This window comes from Meriones unguiculatus, chromosome 17 (genome assembly GCF_030254825.1).
Source record: "Meriones unguiculatus strain TT.TT164.6M chromosome 17, Bangor_MerUng_6.1, whole genome shotgun sequence".
Classification (NCBI taxonomy): Eukaryota; Metazoa; Chordata; class Mammalia; order Rodentia; family Muridae; genus Meriones; species Meriones unguiculatus.
Genome location: NC_083364.1, coordinates 48,277,171 through 48,297,774, shown reverse-complemented (window position 1 = coordinate 48,297,774; position 20,604 = coordinate 48,277,171). Strand labels below are relative to the sequence as shown.

At 39.9% G+C, this 20,604-nt stretch overlaps 1 protein-coding gene across 1 annotated transcript in view; it reads right to left on the bottom strand.

Moving 5' to 3' along the window:
- Positions 1-14,267, bottom strand: part of Slc9c1 (solute carrier family 9 member C1) — a 74,412-nt gene extending 60,145 nt beyond the window's left edge. Inside the window, exons 1-4 of the mRNA XM_060370988.1 lie at positions 14,114-14,267; positions 12,316-12,416; positions 3,511-3,639; positions 2,434-2,599 (exon numbers count right to left, since the gene is read on the bottom strand). Of these exons, the coding sequence (XP_060226971.1) occupies positions 2,434-2,599; positions 3,511-3,639; positions 12,316-12,416; positions 14,114-14,267 (550 nt within the window). The remainder of the gene's footprint in view (positions 1-2,433; positions 2,600-3,510; positions 3,640-12,315; positions 12,417-14,113) is intronic.
- Between the last annotated feature and the right edge of the window lie 6,337 nt (positions 14,268-20,604).

The window sequence follows — 20,604 nt, the reverse complement described above, 5'->3', positions numbered from 1 at the left end:
GGAAACCTCAAGACAATGAAAATGTATTCATACCCTCCACAGACATACACTTTTCTCCTTAGGCAGATTAGATTTTTATCAATAATGTACAATTGTATATGACTTATACAAGTACATAAACAAAAGAACACATTTATACAGTTTTAAAATATTTGGAGGATAGAGACACAGTGGACTCAGTATATTGCTTGTGTGCATGAGGACCTGAGCTGAATCTCCTGAACCCATGTGAAAAATCTGGCCATATGCACCTTTCACCCCAGTTCTTGGTGAGAGGAAACAGCTAGTTCCCTGGCTCCCTGACCAAACAGGCAAGCCAAACTGGTGAGTTTCCAGTTAGTGATAGGCCCTCTCTCAAGTGATCTGAAAGATTATCAGAATGGTGATTTCTGAGGTTCTTCTCAGGCCTCCAGGGGCACATGTCCACTTGTGCCTCAGCTGAACACACTCAAGTACTCAAATGCACAGAATCTTGTTTTTCAAGACCAAGCAAAAATGATACTATGAGAAAACCCCTTTTACAAATATTTTTGAAAGACTCAAATTTAGAAGTAGCAGCAAGACTGTTAATATTTATGAGATTAGCCTTCCATGATAAACTGCTTAGATTATTGTAATTTTTTAAAAAAAAACAAGGAAAAATTCAGTGGACTATTACAGTTTGAGATTCAGAGATGAAAGCATGGGCGGCATTGTATTCTCAGTGTGTTGGTAAAATGTTATTTTTTAATGTATACACCTTACCCTTGTTCATTTAAATACTGATTTCTCTCTCACCCCACCCCCAACTCTCTGGTTTCAATCCAGATATTGCATTGTGATACTCATTCTAAGCATCCTGTCTCAACTCTTGTGTAAACAGGAACAAAATAAAGCAACTAAACACAATGTTGAGCAGGGAGGAGCCAGAGGACAGGAAAGAGAGGAGGAGCCAGAAGGCAGGAGAGAAGTGGGAAGAGAAGGAGAAGGAGGAGGAGGAAGGGGCAAGAGGAGAGTGAGGAGAGGAAGCTGGAGGAGAGATCTTGGAGGACATGGTGCATGAACCAGACCTAAGATTTCAGAAAAAGCAAGTATAATGTGGGAAATCTAAATGTTAGGAAACTGAGGGCTTGCAGGTTTAGGAGGGAGTAAATATTGCCCAGCATTATGTTCTAGGTTAACTAAAAACCCAGTCTCTGCATGGTGATTTGGTTATACAGCTGCTGAAGATTAACAACAGCATTATCAGAAGATAAATCAATAGTAAATGTTAATCATCTATTACAACATCGGTGTCTTAAAAATGTATGTCTTTTGAGTAGAGAAGTGCTAGATTGGTGAAACTCACAAAAGGTAGGAATCTGGAAAAACAGTATAGAGAAGATGTGAGAACTCACAGATTCTGCCTTGCTTTAATTTAGAGATAGGATCTCCTTATGTTGCTTAGGATGGCCTTGAACTAATGATCCTCATGCCTCAGGCTCCTATGTTCTAGGATTCCAGTTGTGTATCACCCAGTTAAGATCATTCTTCTCTAAAAGTCTCACTTGAGGTAGAGCACTATGGCAGAATGCTTGCCTATCATGTTGGAAAACCCATATTCCATTCTTAGTTATCAGAAAACAAATGTGTAAAATAAAATAAATACATTCTCCCTTTACTATCTAAATCTCTTTGTCCTGAAGGCTCGAGTTTCCTTTATTTGGGTACTTACACTCGACATGTCTATTTGTACTTGTTAAGAACAGCCCTGTTTCGTTTATCTGTCCACAAAGTAGAAATAAAATTGACAAGAATGTGTGTGTGCTGTCAGTGTGCATATGTGTGGGTACATACCCATAGTTAATCCATATGAATATTCGATCTAAAATAAAACTCTAGTGCCCATTATTAACAAATGAATACAGGGGGAAACTGGGTTATTTTTCCTGTACAAGATTCTGGATTATTTTGCTTTTCTGAACTACTTACCTTATTATTTTTTTGTCTAAATATAGATTTGTTCATCCTAAAATAGTATATATCACAACAATTCTGAGTGGTAATTTTATTGGCTTCTATTCTTCTGGCTTTTGAGTAATATTGATGGTGACTACAAAGAACCTTTTAAATGGCATTATCCAATTGACTGTCTTCAAAGGAAAATGAATAATAAGCAAAAGAAAACTGATTACAGTGTGTATGCGTAATGTCAGTGCAAGGTAGGTATGACCCTACTCCATGCTGGGAAACTGCTCTCTTGAGATGCAAGATGAGCATTTCACTAGACTTTCCTTCTCCCCTAAGCATCGCTTGCAGAATATATGCCAGTCTTCCATATCCTCCAGTCTCTTCCCACACCACTGCATGTAGTGAAAATCCATCTCTAGCAAAGGATCGTAACATGAAGATGAGTTATCTATAAAATATGTCTTTGGTATAGGAAAGGAAAAGAGATGAGAAAGGGGTACCTACCCAGGTCTCTTATGGAGGCTGAAGTCAGCATAGGATCTGAACTTACAAGAACAGCTGAAAAGAGTAACCAGGGGACAGTCTTCAGAGATAATTTATTCACAGATTGCAGATACCAAAGTATTAAGGTGTAATTAATCACAAATCCAGGAATTGTAATTAAGAGTATCTGCAAAGACATTTGATGGTAGAAAGATCAGATTGCTTTTGCATTCTGTTTTGAAAAAGCAGACGACCCGACAGGGAACTGGCTAGCAGTGTGGCCACCTGGCTCACTTTGCTAGAACAATGCCCCCATCCCCCAATTCCCACCTAAACAGAGATACAGAAAGTGGTTGAGCAAAGCTCTTCTGGGCCAACCTACACCACGTTGAAGGCACTGTTCTCTGCTGCTACTGCTATCTTATTCTCCATGCCTCCTGGTCATTTGTTTGAGCTCCATGTGCTTGGTTTTGAGTTAAAAATGCATTGCTTCTGATGGGGCTTACTCAAGAGCCTTCTATTTATAAAACTATTTTCATAGCTTTGGAAGATGTGTGTGCACAGCTCTGTGTGTGTGTGTGTGTGTGTGTTCAGGTATGTTTTATCTCAGTGTCTTTCCTCAATAGAGCCCTCATGTCTTGGTCCCTAGGAGCCACTGCAATTTGGGCTACAGTTGCTTTCTCAGCACTGTTGCTGTTCCCGGCAGTTGTAGCTGTAGATGATAGGGATTTAAAACTGGATGTTTTTAATCAAATTCTTCCTTCATAGAGACAATACACTTCATAGTCACATTCTTAAAAATTTCCAGAGCTAAAATGATAATTGGTATAATGTTCTGCCATTAAAATAGTCAAAAATTGTTTATTTTTTTCCCCATGGCTTTACCCTGAGCTTTTAATATAATAGAACACTGTTACTATACGTTTTCTTTTTTCTTCTAGATACAAAGCTGAAGTTACCACTCAGGTACCTTATGCTCCCTCCTCCTCCAGTTCTTTATTTTCTATAAATATATATATATTATATATAAAAATTTATAATCTACAAATAACTAACATCGTTCGTGAATGGAGAGTAATGTGAAAACAGAGCTGTTACCTGCCACAGTAACTTTTGAAGCATGTATATATCCATGTCAAACGCAACGTTAAAGATAATTACCGGCGTAAATATACCAAAAAACATGTCTGGATCCATCCACTGTATGGTGTCTGCATATACCTGGATCTAGTAATATAAAATTGATTATTCTCATATGTTCGCCCTTTGTTAGCACAGAACACATCCCAGAGGCCTTCTCTAGCAGCAGAGAAAGAAAGTTTTAGATAGAAAAAAAAAATTTTTTTTTGAGGGATGAAGTCTTACTGTGCTGGGTATTCCGATCTTTCCATCTGATAGACAGATGCAAACATCTAACAGAAGAGATGACACACAACTCTGAGGCCCTTTCAAAGGGCGGATAGAGGAAACAGACTGAGACAGGAAGTAAAGCACACATAGTGGATTTACAGGTACAAAGAGAGGGAAAGCTTTTCTAGTAAGTGGGTTTTCACACATAAGACTCCTCAAATGAATAAATGATCTCATGAAGCCCCAGAACCTACAAGTAGCCATATTTAATCAGTATCTGTGAACGAATGAGAAGCCTCGCTGGAGCCAACGTGAGAACGTTCTGTGAGCACTGAAATAACTGGTTGTGTCCCTCCTGATGCCCTTTGACATCAGTGGGTTGTATTAGGAGCATCATTCCTTTCACTTTCCTTCTGATGGGGCCTACCACACACACAGATGTCACCTGGCTTCCATGACACCTGGATAGTAAGAGAGCACTTGCCTGTAATATCAGAGTTTTGAAAACAGGTGCAGGAGAAAGTTCATTCTCCCCTGCTATCAATGTGAAGGCCTTTTATCTCTGGCCCAGGTCTGTACTTTTTCTCCTATGGCAGGCTGGCTTATTAGCTTGCAGAGTACTATTTTAGACAGGCCACCTTTATCCACAAAAGACATTTTTCTTTGGAGGTTTTAGAAGTACTTAAAGTGTACTTATGTCAAAATAGTGATTAGGTAGGTGAACAATTCAGTTTGTGTTCTTGCACAGACAGTCTCTTTTAACAATACTGGCTATATCTGAAAAGGTCCATCATTTTCACACCATGTGACTGACTGACTAAAGTGGTCATTGGCTAAATTTAGCTCTTGGGCTAAATGTGACTCATTTATGTTTTGAGGATGTTTGCTTTCAAACCACCATGACAGAGTTCAGTAGCAGGAACAGAGATCACAGAGCTTGCACAATGTAAACAATTTATATTAAGGCCTCTGACAAAAGGAAAAGCTTTTCCACGAGTTTCTGAATCAGAGGAATGATTGATGTGCCAGGAATAAAGTCTACATTTCTTTTAGTAAGTATTCTCTCCTGTCTCCAAGATCCGAGCTGTTCCTAATGTTGTCACTTCCTTGTCTAAAACTAGTTTGTCTTCATCATTTTCATTTCAAGGAATAGGCTCAGTTTATCTTTCTCACTTTGTCTTGTCCTCTACACACTTAGAGACTAGCATGTTTATGGAAAATTTATAAAACATTTTAAACCGAGGCAACACTATTGGGCCTATCAGAATTATCTTACTACCAGAATCCTTTGCTAGCAACTGCAAGTTTCCCCAATCAAGTTCTTGTCTTTTGAATTCTACTCTATCCTCAATAGCTATAAACATACTCCCTTCCAGCTACTGATGTGTTTTCAGACTGTGGGCCTTGATCCTTCAGTGTTGTTACTTTTCTACATCACAAGCATTCATTGCTTGTTTGAGTTGAAGGAGATGCGTCTTTTTTCAAATTTTCTTTAGCTTTCTTTGCATTTATGCAATTCTTAAATAAAATATTGATATTCATTTTTTCCTCTTTTTTTAATTTTTCATCAATTACACTTTATTCATTCTGCATCCCCCCATAAGCCCCTCCCTCCTCCCATCCTGATCCCACCCTACCTCCTCCCTCTGCATGCATGCCACTCCCCAAGTCCACAGATAGGGGAGGTTCTCCTCTCCTTTCTGATCTTAGTCTGTCAGTTCACATCAAAAGTGGCTTTATTGTCCTCTACTATGGCCTGGTAAGGCTGCTCCCCCCCAGGGGAACGTGATCAAAGAGCAGGCCAATCAGATTATGTCAGAGGCAGTCCCTCTTCACATTATTATGTAACCCAATTGGACTCTGAACTGCCCTGGGCTACATCTGTGCAGGGGTTCTGGGTTATCTCTATGAATAGTCCTTGGTTGGAGTATGAGTCTCTGGGAAGTTGTCTGTGTTCAAATTTTCTTGTTCTGTTGCTCTCCTTGTGGAGACCCTGTCCTCTCCAGCTCTTACTATTTCCCAGTTCTTACCTAAAATTCCATTCACTCTGCCCAACAGTTGCCCATCAGGCTCAGCATCTGCTTTGATAGTCTGTAGGGCAGAGGCTTTCAGAGGCCCTCTGTGGTAGGTTCCTAGGTTGTTTCCTGTTTTCTTCTTCTTCTGATGTCCATCCTCTTTGCCTTTCCGGATGGGGATTGGACATTTTAGTTAGGGTCCTTTCTCTTGCTTAGTTTCTTTAGATGCACAGGTTTTAGTGGGTTTGTCCTATTTTGTATGTCTATATGAGTGAGTATATACCATGTGTGTCTTTTTGCTTTTGGGACAACTCACTCAGGATGATCCTTTCCAGATCCCACCATTTACCTGCAAATTTCATGATTTCCTTATTTTTCATTGCTGAGTAATATTCCATTGTGTAGATGTACCACAATTTCTGCATCCATTCTTCAGTTGAGGGGCATCTGGGTTGTTTCCAGATTCTGGCTATTACAAATAAAGCTGCTACAAACATGGTTGAGTAAATGTCCTTTTTGTGTACTTGAGCCTCTTTTGGATATATGCCTAGGAGTGGTATGGCTGGATCTTGGGGAAGCACTATTCCTAGTTGTCTGAGAAAGCTCCAGATTGACTTCCAGAGTGGTTGTACAAGTTTACATTCCCACCAGCAGTGGAGAAGGGTTCCCCTATCTCCATAACCTCTCCAGCATGTGTTGTCACTTGAGTTTTTGATCTTGGCCATTCTCATGGGTGTAAGGTGAAATCTCAGGGTTGTTTTGATTTGCATTTCCCTAATGGCTAGTGAGGTTGAGCATTTCTTTTTAAGTGCTTCTCTGCCATTCGATATTCCTCTACAGAGAATTCTGTTTAGCTCTGTTCCCCATTTTTTAAGTGGATTACTTGGTTTGCTGCTTTTCAGCTTCTTTAGTTCTTCATATATACTGGATATGAGTCCTCTGTCAGATAAAGGGTTGGTGAAGATTCTTTCCCAATCTGTAGGCGGTCGCTTTGTTTTGATGACGGTGTCCTTTGCTTTGAAGAAGCTTTTCAGTTTCATGAGGTCCCATTTATTGAATGTTGCTCTTAGAGCCTGTGCTGTTGGTGTTCTGTTCAGGAAGTTTTCTCCTGTACCAATGAGTTCTAGAGTATTTCCCACTTTTTTTTCAAGCCGATTTAATGTGTCTGGTTTTATGTTGAGGTCTTTGATCCACTAGGACTTCAGTTTTGTGCAGGGTGATAAGTATGGATCTATTTTCATTTTTCTACATGTAGACATCCAGTTGGACCAGCACCATTTGTTGAAGATGCTATCTTTTTTCCACTGAATGGTTTTGGCATCTTTGTCAAAGATCAGGTGTCCATAAGTGTGTGGGTTTATTTCTGGGTCCTCTGTTCGGTTCCATTGATCCACCATTCTGTTTCTATGCCAGTACCATGCAGTTTTTAAAACTGTTGCTCTATAGTACAACTTAAGATCAGGGATGGAGATACCTCCAGAAGATCTTTTATTGTAGAGGATTGTTTTAGCAATTCTGGGTTTCTTGTTATTCCATATGAAGTTGAGAATTTTTCTTTCCAGGTCTGTAAAGAATTGTGTTGGTAATTTGATGGGCATTGCATTGAATCTGTAGATTGCTTTTGGTAAGAGGGCCATTTTTACTATGTTAATCTTGCCAAGCCATGAGCATGGGAGATCTTTCCATCTTCTCATATCTTCTTCTAATTCTTTATTCAGAGACTTGAAATTTTTTTCATACAAGTCTTTGACTTCCTTGGTTAGGGTTACTCCGAGGTACCTTATGTCATTTGTGGCTATTGTGAAGGGTGTTGTTTCCCTAATTTCTTTCTCAGCCCTTTTGTCTTTTGTATACAGGAGGGCTACTGATTTTTTTGAGTTAATTTTGTATCCGGCCACTTTGCTGAAGGTGTTTATCAGCTGTAGGAGTTCCCTGGTAGAGTTTTTGGGGTCACTCACATATACTACCATATCATCTGCAAATAGTGATAATTTGACTTCTTCCTTTCCAATTTGTATCCCCTTGATCTCCTTCAACTGTCTTATTTCTCTAGCAAGGACTTCCAACACTATGTTGAAGAGATATGGAGAGAGTGGGCAGCCTTGTCTTGTCCCTGATTTTAGTGGGATTGCTTTAAGTTTCTCTCCATTCAGTTTGATGTTGGCTATAGGCTTGCTGTATATCGCCTTTACTATGTTTAGATATGTGCCTTGTATCCCTGATCTCGCCAATACTTTAGACATGAATGGATGTTGGATTTTGTCAAATGCTTTTTCAGCATCTAGGGAGATTATCATGTGGTTTTTTTTCTTTCAGTTTGTTTATATGGTGGATCACATTGATGGATTTCCGTATATTGAACCACCCCTGCATACCTGGGATGAAGCCTACTTGGTCATAGTGGATAATATCTTTAATGTGTTCTTGGATTCGGTTTGCAAGTATTTTATTAAGTATTTTTGCATCAATGTTCATAAGGGAGATTGGCCTGAAATTCTCTTTCTTTGTTGAGTTTTTGTGAGGTTTAGGTACCAAGGTGACTGTGGCTTCATAGAATGAGTTTGGTAATGTTCCTTCTGTTTCTATTTTGTGGAATAGTTTGAAGAGAATTGGTGTTAGCTCTTCTTTGAAGGTTTGGTAGAATTCTGCGCTGAAGCCATCTGGTCCTGGGCTTTTTTTGGATGGGAGACTTGATGACCGCTTCTATTTCTTTGGGGGATATAGGACTATTTAGTTGATTTACCTGGTCCTGATTCAGCTTTGGTAAGTCAAATCGATCAAGAAAATTGTCCATTTCATTTAGATTTTCAAATTTTGTGGCATATAGACTTTTGAAGTAAGTCCTAATGATTGTTTGGATTTCCTCAGTGTCTGTAGTTATATCCCCCTTTTCATTTCTGATTTTGTTGATTTGGGTGGTGTCTCTCTGCCTTTTAGTTAGCTTGGCTAAGGGTTTGTCTATCTTGTTGATTTTCTCAAAGAACCAGCTCTTGGTTTCATTGATTTTTCGAATTGTTTTATTTGTTTCCAATTGATTGATTTCAGCCCTGAGTTTGATTATTTCCAGCCGTCTACTCCTTCTTGGTGTGTCTGCTTCTTCTTTTTCTAGGGTTTTTAAGTGAGCCATTAAGGTGCTTGAATGAGCTGTCTCAAATTTCTTCTTGAAGGCACTTAGTGCTATGAACTTTCCTCTTAGCACTGCTTTCATTGTGTCCCATAAGTTTGGGTATGTTGTGTCTTCATTTTCATTGATTTCTAGGAAGACTTTAATTTCTTTCTTTATTTCTTCCCTGACCCAGCTGTCATTTAGTAACAAGTTGTTCAGTTTCCATGTGTGTGTCGGCTTTTTGCTATTTCTGTTATTGTTGAGGTCCAACTTTATTCCATGGTTATCAGACAAGATACAAGGGATTATTTCAATCTTCTTGTATCTGTTGAGGCTTGCTTTGTGATGCACTATATGGTCTATTTTGGAGAAGGTTCCATGAGGTGCTGAGAAGAAGGTAAATTCTTTTGTGTTTGGGTGTAAAGTTCTGTAAATGTCTGTTGGGTCTATTTGATTCATGACCTCTGTCAGAGACATTGTTTCTTTGTTTAATTTCTGTTTTGTTGACCTGTCCTTTGTTGAGAGTGGGGTGTTGAAGTCTCCCCCTATTAATGTGTGGGGATCTATATGTGCTTTAAATTTTATTAATGTTTCTTTAACAAATGTGGGTGCTCTTGTATTTGGGGCATAGATGTTCAGGATTGTGATGTCTTCCTGGTGGAATTTTCCCTTGATGAGTATGAAGTGTCCTTCCCCATCTGTATTGATCAATTTTGGTTGAAAGTCTATTTTATCAGATATTAGAATGGCTACTCCTGTTTGCTTCTTGGGTCTGTTTGCTTGGAAAGTCGTCTTCCAGCCCTTTACCCTCAGGTAATGTCTATCTTTGTGTCTTAGGTTTGTTTCTTGTATGCAACAGATTGCTGGGTTTTGTTTATGTATCCATTCTGTTAATCTGTGTCTTTTTATTGGAGAGTTGAGTCCATTGATGTTGAGAGAGATTAATGACCAGTGGCTGCTAGATCCCTTGATTTTTGATGTTGGCTGTGGTCATAAGGTTGTGTGCTTGGTTGCTTTTTGTTTTACTGAAGTGAGGTTATTTATTTCCTGTGTTTTCTTGAATGTAGCTAGTTTTCCTGGGTTGTATTTTCCCTTCTAGTGTCTTCTGTAATGCTGGATTTGTTTGTAGGTATTGTTGAAATTTGTTTTTGTCATTGAATATCTTGTTTTCTCTATCTATGAGGACTGAGAGTTTTGCGGGGTATAGTAGCCTGGGCTGACATCTGTGTTCTCTTAGGGTCTGCATGATATCCGTCCAGGCCCTTCTGGCTTTCATAGTCTCTGTTGAAAAGTCAGGTGTAATTCTAATGGGTTTGCCATTATATGTTACTTGGCCTTTTTCCCTTACAGCTTTTAGTATTTTTTCTTTGTTCTGTATACTTACTGTTTTGATTATTATGTGGCGGGAGGATTTTCTTTTCTGGTCAAATTTGTTGGGCATTCTGTAGGCCTCATGTATTCTAATTGGCCTCTTCTTTAGCTTGGGGAAATTTTCTTCAATGATTTTGTTGAAAATATTTTCTGGGCCTTGGAGAAGGGAGTCTTCTTTTTCCTCTATACCTATTATTCTTAGGTTTTGTCTTTTCATATTGTCTTGCATTTCTTGGACGGTCTGTGTCAGGAATTTTTCGGATTTAACATTTTCTTTGACAGATACATCGATTTCTTCCATTGTATCTTCTACACCTGAGATTCTTTCTTCCATCTCTTGTAGTCTGTTGGTTATGCTTACCTCTGTAGTTCCTGTTTTCTTCCCTAGATTCTTCCTTTCCATTATTTCCTCCTTTTGTGTTTTCTTTAATTTTTCCAATTCTATCTTCAGGTCTTGAGTTGTTTTGTTTACTTCCTTCACCTGTCTGATTGTACTTTCCTGTTTTTCTTTTAGTTCCTTCAACTCTTTCTTTTATTTCATTCAGTGCTTTAAGCATTTCCTTTCTAAAGGCCATAAACTGTTTGGCTGCAGCTTCCTCTATTTCTTTACGGATGGCAATATTCTGTTTGAGTTTATCTTCCTCTATGTCTTTACGTATCTTATTTGTTTCCTCTGTTATCATCTTCATGAGCATAGTTGTAGGTCATCTTCTTGGATTTCAGTTATGCTGGGGTGTCCAGGGCTACTTGCCCCTGGGTAACTGGGTTCTGGAGATGCCATATTGCTCTGTCTTTTGTTGCTTGAGCTTTTATGCTGGCCTCTACCCATTGTGCTCTCTTAGGTGTTTGGTGTTATTTTCTGGTGGTTCCTGGGGATCCTGTGGTGGAGAGAATTCCCTTTGCAGAAAGCTGGTTTTTCCTGAAGGATGTCTTCTCAGCTTTTTGGGTATAGTCCCTGGATGGCTGGTGTTTTTTCAGGAGTTGCTCACCTCAGGGATATAGACCTGAGTGGTAACTGTGGTCTTTGTTAGTCGAGAGGGTTCTCCTCTCACCCAGGGAAGTCCTGAGGGCAGCTGCCCTGTTTCTGGGTTTCTTGTTGTAAATTTAATGATCAGCTGCTGTGACCCAGTTGGACATCAGGCGAGTAGCAACTGTTTGTGCCTGTGTCTGGAGCACAGCTGAGTGATGGCCCCACTGGTCTGCTAGACTGCTAGACTTTTTCTAGGGAAGGATTGGGTGATTTAAGTCAGTACAGTCTCCTTCCTTCCCTGTGGATTCTCTGGAGACACAGACTCCAGTCTTTTTTGCCCTGGTGCACACTGCTCAGTCTCCGCCAGCTGTCTGGTGTGCAGAAACTGCCTGTGTCTGCCTTTGCGGCCTTTGGGAGCCTGGGTGCCTCCCTAAGCTGGGTAATTTTCCGGGGACCTTTTCAGGCTGGGGGTGTCGGCTGAGTGCTCTGAGATCAGACCAGCCGTTTCCCTCCCTGTGTGTTTGCATCGGACAGTGAAACTCATTTGCTGGTGCCCTGGTGCCCACAGTTCTATCTCAGGCGGCGAATCAGGCGCGCAGGCAGGGCTTTGTGCTGGAGCCTGGGTCTCGGGCTCTGGCTCCGGGCTGGGTCCTGGGGTGCCCGTGGAACCCGAGTCTTTTTCAGGGGATGTCTGGGTGACCTAAGGCCGGTCCCAATCATTTCCTGTACCCTGGGGTTATCTCTCGATTGAAAATTCCAGTCTCTGATAGTGTGGTGCGCACGGTTCAGTCTGGGACCATGACCAGAGACACTGGCTTGTGGCTCTGGGCTGGGGCTAGGGCTGGCGGCCGGCAGCCAAGCATCTGGCGGAACCAGGATCTCTTCCGCGGTTTAGCTGGGTGAGTTAAAAGCTGATTGAATCCCCCACCGTGGGGTATCCTCTCACCTGGGAAACACAATGACTGTGTTTTATGGCCGCAAGTTCTGATTACTGGTCACTGTGCTAATCCTGCTGCTGCTGCTCAGAATGAGAGTCCTCCTGGCACTGCCATCTTGCCCCTCCCCCTTCGATATTCATTTATTATACATACCTGGGTAGATGCAAAGCTCAGAATTTCAAAACAGCATCCAATTAAAAATAGTATCACAGGAAGAGGAATTGGGAAATCTTTCAGATGCATGTTCAAAAATGCTGCAAAAAGTATACATGTTACTCATAGGCAATACCTTATTTACAGACTTGTGCTATTATGTTATATGACTTCTAAATTCCAACAAAGTACAATTGTATCTACTACTAATTTATTGTTTGTGTGTGATCAAGACCCTCTCTGATGGTTAAAGATACAAAAACCATTGTGATCATTAATTTATCAGCTTTCTGCTTAATGACTCTTATGATGGATTACATTTCTTTAGATAAGTATTGATAGAAACCATTGATTCTTGGTTTATTAAAACAGTTGCAATAGCTTTTTTTTTTTGGAAAGTAACTTTTTTATTTTTTTAAGGAATTTAATTTTTTTTATTAATTACACTTTATTTACTTTGTATTCCCCCTGTAGTTCCCTCCCTCTTCCTCTCCCAGTCACTCCCTTCTTCCTCCTTCTCCACACATGCCCCTCCCCAAGTCCATTGGTAGGAGAGGTTTTCTTTTCCTTCCTTCTGATCCTAGTCTGTTAGGTCTCATCAGAAGTGGCTGCATTGTCTTCTTCTGTGGCCTGGTAAGGCTGCTCCCCCCTCAGGGGGAGGTGATCAAAGAGCAGGCCAATCAGTTCATGTCAGAGGCAGTCCCTCTTCCCATTACTATGGAACCCACTTGGACACTGAACTGTCATGGGTACATCTATGCAGGGGTCGTGGGTTATCTCCATGAATGCTACTTGGTTAGAGTATCAGTCTCAGGGAAGACCCATGTGCCCAGATTTTTTGGATCTGTTGCTCTCCTTGTGGTGTTCCTGTCCCCTCTGGGTCTTACTAACTTCCACTTCTTTCATAAGATTCCCTGAAATCTCCTCAAAGTTTGGCCATAAGTCTCAGCATCTGCTCTGATAGTCTGCAGGGCAGAGCCTTTCAGAGGCCCTCTGTGGCATGCTCCTAACTTGTTCCCTGTTTTCTCATTCTTCTGATGTCCATCCTCTTTGCCATTCTGGATGGGGATTGAGCATTTTACCCAGAGTTCTCCCTCTTGATTAGTTTCTTTAGGTGTACAGATTTTAGTAGGTTTATCCTATATTATGCAATAGCTTTTATAGCCATTATAAATCACTGTTTCATATGCAGTTTTTCAGGAAAAGGGTATATCTGACACTGAACAAACCTCTTGGCTTTGGAACCAGGAAAAAACTAGCTGTAATTTTCCCAACAGCAAAACTGTGCTGGCTGCTTGCCTTTTTTGTGAAAGGGCAGCACCTGAAAGTATGATGAGTAAAATGGGAATTTTTTTTCCTGATTCTTTTAATATACTCTCTACAAGGGAAGTGAAGAAAAACACATATCCAGTTTGGTCTTCTTGTTTTGTTGTTGTTGTTTTTTTTTTCCTTTTATAAACGGGAAGAGTAGGTATATCATTTTGATAGAACTTCTGAAACCCTCTATATAGACCTTTGATTCTCCTATTTCCTTTACTTATAATAGTTCCTGAGAGCTAAGTCTTACCCATTAGGACTTGTACTGTAATGTTTTAACCGGACAGAGATGAAGGACAGTGATGACACAGGAGACATCTATTCCCAGGAGCAGGGTATTGTTTATTTTCAGTTGAAAATATTATAGTAAATATGAATTTATAAAATTCTAATTTTCTATTACTGTTACTTTCCTGAATTCTGTATGATAGCACCTAGAATACCTATCCATAGACTATGAAGAGAGGGTGTCTTAGCTTACCTCCAATAGTACAAATCAAAGACAGTATCAGGATGATTTCAGGGAGGTCCTGGGGAGTGCTCAGAAACACACTTTTGAGAAGATCCAGCCATGCACTACTTAGTTTGACACTTTGAGTTGTAGTCAAATTCTCAGCACTTTCTTCTATACCCATGTTTAATTACAGTCCTTCTGCCTCTCACTCTATATCTTTCTGCAAAACTCAGAGGGGACCAAACGGAGTAGGGATTTTCGTTTTGGTGGTCTCCTAATGATTTGCTAAAAGACAAGAAAATCACATATTTCTGCTTTAATTATCTCAAGTTCTCACTCATGGTCTGCAAACATTAGGGAGGCCTCTACTTCTTGTGATACTTCCATATGAAATGTAAAATGCAGAATCCTGGAATATCATAAATACTCATCAATGCTGTATATCCTTTCACAGTCCTGAGTGGTACCCAGTCATCACCCTTCCAGAGCTTCGGTAACTACCTAAAATGATGCTTCACAGAACCCTTCCCCCACCATTGAGACCAAAGGCTGGAGAGATTAGTCATCTCTCGGGATGGAACACTGAGAGATTTGTTCTCAGCTCATCAACCAATCTGAATTGATAAAGGACCATTTAGACTTTCATGTTCATTTTTACCAGACAGCATGATAGTAGCAAGGACTTTCTTTAATCTCAAGCATAGCACCAACCAGCAGGCCATGTCTCTGATAAGAGTTTAAGGCAATGAACAATAGCCCCATTCAGAGACTTATCTCTTCTCAATGTATGACAGTTTTAACTTCCTTCAAGGAATCATAGCTTGTGGGGCAGGACAAGGACAGGCTGACCTCAAAGATATAATATATATATTATATATGGAATTATATATATATATATATGCATATATATATATATACAATGTTTACAGTAATTGGATCACAAGAACACAAACTCCATGATCAAGCTGCTTGGATGCAGAGGTTTGGCCAGCTTCTCTTTATAGTTTGAAAGCCTGTTTTCTCCAAATCCATTGACTTGTTTTAAAAATCTGTTTAATTTTCTAACCAGTGTAACTATTCTCTGCGTTTTTTTTTTCTGAAGCCAAGTTCTGATTGTGATTAGGTTTTTGTGACAAACAAGTCTATAATCAGAAATACATCTTCAGTCAGCCTATTTTGCTATTTGTAGCAGGGAGTGTAATCACTTACCATGTGGAACAATGCTACACCTATGTAAAATGATGCTGCCAAGAGCATCCTATAAGAGCTGCACTTTGAGTCATTTTGGGGAAGGTCTATGGGATGAAAATTTCCTATAAACTGGGTGAATCATGGGCAGTTCTGTCACTGGGCATCTCAATATATCTTATCTACAGTGAGAGCAAGCCTAAGTAAATGATACTGTGCTGGACATAAAAGTCTAAAAGAGCTTGTTAAGTGAGAGTGTATCTGTATCTGTCTCACTTAGTTGTTTTATCTATTTGTCATCTATTATTTACTTATTGTTGTTCATTTATTTATTTTTGAGGCAGGGTAGCTCTAGCTGGTCTCAAACTCATAGAGATTTGACTGCCTCTGCTACTCTGAAAGTTGTGTGACTCTACAACTGGCCATTTCATTTGTAATCTTGATACTCTTTTGTGTTTAATAGAACCATGGGATCCAGTTGAGAGCACATTAGTCAGGTTACCAGAACACTGAGCCCTAAATATAAGTAAGGATCAGATAAGATTCTAGAATTGGTGTCTGGTGTGTGTGTGTGTGTGTGTGTGTGTGTGTGTGTGTTTATTTTCATAAAAGAATATCTACTTTTCTTAATGTATCATGAGCTTGAGATAAGGCTAAATATGTGGCTTAGTTGCTGCAAGTCTAGTTTAGTATGTACAAAGCCTTGGCTTCAATCCTCACATAGCAGAAACAAATCAAGGTGATGCATGCCTTGGACGTGGAGCTACAAGTATAAGAAGTTCAAGATCTCTTCCATTGCTTCTGGTATCTATCCTGTTTGCCAGTCTGAATGAGATTTAAACATCCTCTCTACAGTCCTCCTTAGTGTTTAGCTTCTTTAGGTCTGTAGATGGCTATCCTATATTATACAACTAATTTCAGCTTATTAGTGAGTATACACCATGGCTGTCTTTCTGCTTCTGGGTTACCTCACTCAGAGGGTCCTCTGAAAGGAGTCACGCATCAGGGGATCAAAGTAGATGCTGAGACTCAGTGCCAAACTTTGGGCAGAGTGCAGGGAGTCTTATGGAGCAAAGGGGGTAGGATTAGAGGGATATGGAGGGGACAGGAATCCCACAAGAAGACCAACAAAGTTAAAGTATCTGAGCCCAGAGGGTCCTGTAGAGACTGATGCGCCAATGGAGGACCATGCATGGAGAGGACCTAGACCCCCTGCTCAGATGTGGCCGATTGGCAGCTCAGTCTCCATGTGGATCTCTGAGTGAGGGGAGCAGGGGTTGCCTCTATCATGTTGACTTCTTGTTGGTCTTTTGTCCCTGGTGATGTAGCCTTGCCAGGCCACGGAGGAAGAGGATCCAAGCAGTCCTGATGAGACTTGACAAGCTATGGGCAGATGGCAGTGGTGGAGAACTCCCCCTTTCAGTAAAGTAGGGGAAGGGGATAAAAGGATAGAGGAATGGAGGGTGGGACTAGGGGAACAGAGGGAAGGAGCTTCAATTGGGAGCACAATTTATGATGAATAAATTGTGAAGAAAAAATAAAAATTAAAAAATCTTAAAAGTTCAAGATCATCCTTAGTCACATAGCAAATTCAGTGACAGACTGAGTTACATGAGAGCCTGCCTCACAGAAAAAAGGAAAAAGGGAAAAAAGGGGCTTGAGGTTGACCTGGAAACACTCAGCTGTCTCTGGAGTAAGAGAAGCTTCATCTCAGCAACAACACAAATCATTTGCAAAGCAGAAAAGAAGAAAATCCTGATTCCTGGTACAACAGTAAGAGTTGAATGCAATCGCTCCATCGTGCCTCCTGAGGCTTGGAAACTATGCAAGTTCAATTGTGATCCTTCCTGCGTGCTTTTAGAGCTTAAAGCGGAATGGAGCACAGAGTCTCAATTCTAAAATCATTTACCTTAGCGTCTACAAATTCAGTTCTAATAAACCAGTTTCATAAAATTATAAACTTAACTCACATTCTGATTATTTCTGAATTTCAGAGATACCCGAGATTAAAGTTCAACACAATTTTTTAATGTGGTGTTTCTGGTGTGGTAGATGTTTCAGCTGCAAATTTTATGATTTGACTTAAAATATACTAAATAGTCATTTCCTAAGAAAATGCTTCATCTTAAATTAGCTTGTAAATGCTAATATTAGTGTTTTTTTAATGTATTTACTTTTATTTTTATGTGCAGTGGTGTTTGCCTGCATATACGTCTATGTGAGAATGTCAGACCTTGGATTTGAACTCAGGTCATCTGGAAGGGTAGTCAGTGCCATTTGCTACTGCGCCATATCTCCAGCAACCAATGGTACAATTCTTTAATATTTGAAAGATATGTGTAAAAAAGCTACCATGAGAACAACCAGGTTTAAAGCGCATTCAAAACTTCTTCAGAATAAAGCAGCTTTATATCAATTTATATCAATTTCTGGGATCAAACCTCATTATGAAAAAAAATTTCCTGCATATTTTCAGACTTTAGTTCACCAATGAAATGGTTTGTTATTCCTTGCAAATGGCAATATTAATGTCTGCCCTCTCAGAAATAGCATGTAGATTACCCTTACCAGCATCTAAGGCAATACTCCAAGATTCCCTTTCTCATAACATGAAAGTCACATTCATTCACTTTGTACTTGCATTTTTTTTCCATTACTATTTTTGTAGGTATATGGAGACAGAAAAGAGTTTGCTGTGGGTCCCTACTCCTATGAGCAAACTATAAAGCTCAAAAACATGATTGGGAGTGCATACAACCCCCAATGTCCCAATGTCTGCTCAGTAAACTCTGAGACATTAAACTGCTTTCGTACTCACTTATCCTGGACATGGAAATTACTCCTCAGTAGTGCTGGTCACTCGTACTGAACAGCTTTAGTTCACAATCCTCCAACCTGCTTTCAATGTAAAGTCATTATCCACATGGCTGTGAGCAGTTTTGAAAGAACTGATATAAAAAGTATAATGGAGGTCCTTCTCCCCTTCTATTTGACCCCAGTCTATCAGGTCTCATCAGGATTGGCTTCATTGTCTTCCTCTGGGGCCTGGTAAGGCTGCTCCCCACTCAGGGGGAGGTGATCAGAGAGCAGGCCAATCAGTTCATGTCAGAGAGTCCTTGCTCCTTTTACTAGGGTACCCACTTGGAGACTGAGCCTATGGGCTACATCTGAGCCATAAAGGGGAGGGGCATAGGGAGTAAAGAGGGATGGAGAGAAGGATTCGAAAGAGATGAGTGAGGGGGACACAGAAGGGATAAAAATGGAATAAATTGTAATAAATGATAATAAAAAATAAAATATGAAAAAAAATATAATGGAGGAGGAGCATGGCAGAAATTCACCCCGAGACCGTTGATCTTAGGGAGTCTTTGGTTGCAATGAGAAAGGTAGAAGGGCCTAGAGGGAATAGTCAACTGGAAAGGCAAGTGGTGCGGCTTTCTTTGATCCTCCAGGAGAGGAGGTTCGGAACCAAGTAACAGTGGGAAAGGTCAACTCCTATAAATAGAAACTACAGGAGGGCTCACCATCCAGAGCCCAGGAGTGTCCAGGAGAATGTGAGAAGCAGAGGCCAGGAACATCCTCTCACTCCAGAACAGTCCAAAGCCAACTGCAACCTCACTGACAGTTACTTCCTCCAAGCCCCGCCCCTACTATCTGCCTATTGGCTGTAGATTCACAACTCCCGACTTGATTGGCTCAGATAAACAGCATCCATTTTGCGTATATTAAAGGTATTTTAAAAGTATAAAACTGTTTTGTTTTGTTTTTTTAATAAGAAGGAATTATGAAAAGAAACCTCCAGAAACTGTATTATTTGTGGTCATTTACGCTGTAGCAGAGTGAGTTTTTGGCTATGAACCCATGGACTGTGTTTTCTCTGAATTCAGGAAATAGGAAGTCTTTTGGATAGGGTAATTTTGTACATACTTTGAATGCAGGAACTCTGATTGCTGTGATTGAAGCTTGGGGTTGGGTCCTTGGTTCTGGGCACATAAAAATTGTAATCAAGAATCACAGGGAAAATAGGTTCTTTGTCACTGTGGGGCAAGAGTAAAGATGGTTTCAGGTGACATATTCATGAATCTTTTGAAGTATAAATAAGGAATAATTCCACTGCAACTATTTAGCAGTATTATTATGGATCAAGGTTTTTGCTTTTCTTCTTCTTCTTCTTCTTCTTCTTCTTCTTCTTCTTCTTCTTCTCTTCTTCTTCTTCTTCTTCTTCTTCTTCTTCTTCTTCTTCTTCATAATTTTTTTACTTTGCATCCTAGTAGTAGCACACCCCGGACCCCCATCTTCTCCCAGTCAAGTTTTATACTTTTGCATTTTTGCTTGTATTTGTAGGTGTTCTCTAGAGGAAGGGAACCTGTATGTATATTCTAATTTGTGGCTAGCTGAGATTCAAACCAATCATCACAGTATTCTAAGAAAATGTTTCGAAAGAAATTATGTAATGCTTTCTAACTCTGGGTCGTATTTTTCTTTATTAGTTTTTTTTTTTGTTTTTTGTTTTTGTTTTGTTTTGTTTTTACATGTAGGAGAGCACTTTATATTCTGACTCACACAGATTTTGTGTGGGTATTTACATCCCTGTGAGAACGAATGAAGAGAGAAATGCAGGCTTGGGAAATGCAAGAGTAAGTGCAGAGTACTCTGTACATGGTCATTTTGGCACTCAGCATTTCCAGCCTCAGACAGCCTGACTGCTCCAAACAGTAGGGATCATTGAAAGGAATTATTTCTACAAGTTAAAAGTGTAAATCCATTTTAGCCAATGGTCAAATAAACCATGAAATAATTTTAAAACTGATTAAATGCGTATAAAATTTTAATGAAATAAGAGTTAAGATTATTTCTGACTCAATCTGATCAGAAAATAGGAACACCTCTACCTTAGGACCCAGCCATACCATCCCTGGTCATATAAAGATGTTCCACCATACAGCAAGGACACTTGCTCATCCATGTTCATGGCGGCTTTATTCATCATAGTCAGAAATTGGAAACAACTCAGATATCCTTCAGCTGAAGAATGGATAAAGAAACTGTGGTACATTTACACAATGGAATACTATCCAGCTATTAAAAATAAAGACATCTTGAATTTTGCGGGCAAATGGATGGATCTGGACAAGATCATTTTGAGTGAGGTAACCCAGTCCCAGAAAGACAAGCATGATATGTACTCATTTATAAGCGGTTATTCACTATATAAAACAGGATAACCACACTACAATTCACAGATCTAAAGATATTAAGCAACAAGGAGCACACTAGGGAAGATGTTTAATTCTCATTCAGAAAGGCAAATAAAAGAAATGACTGAGGCA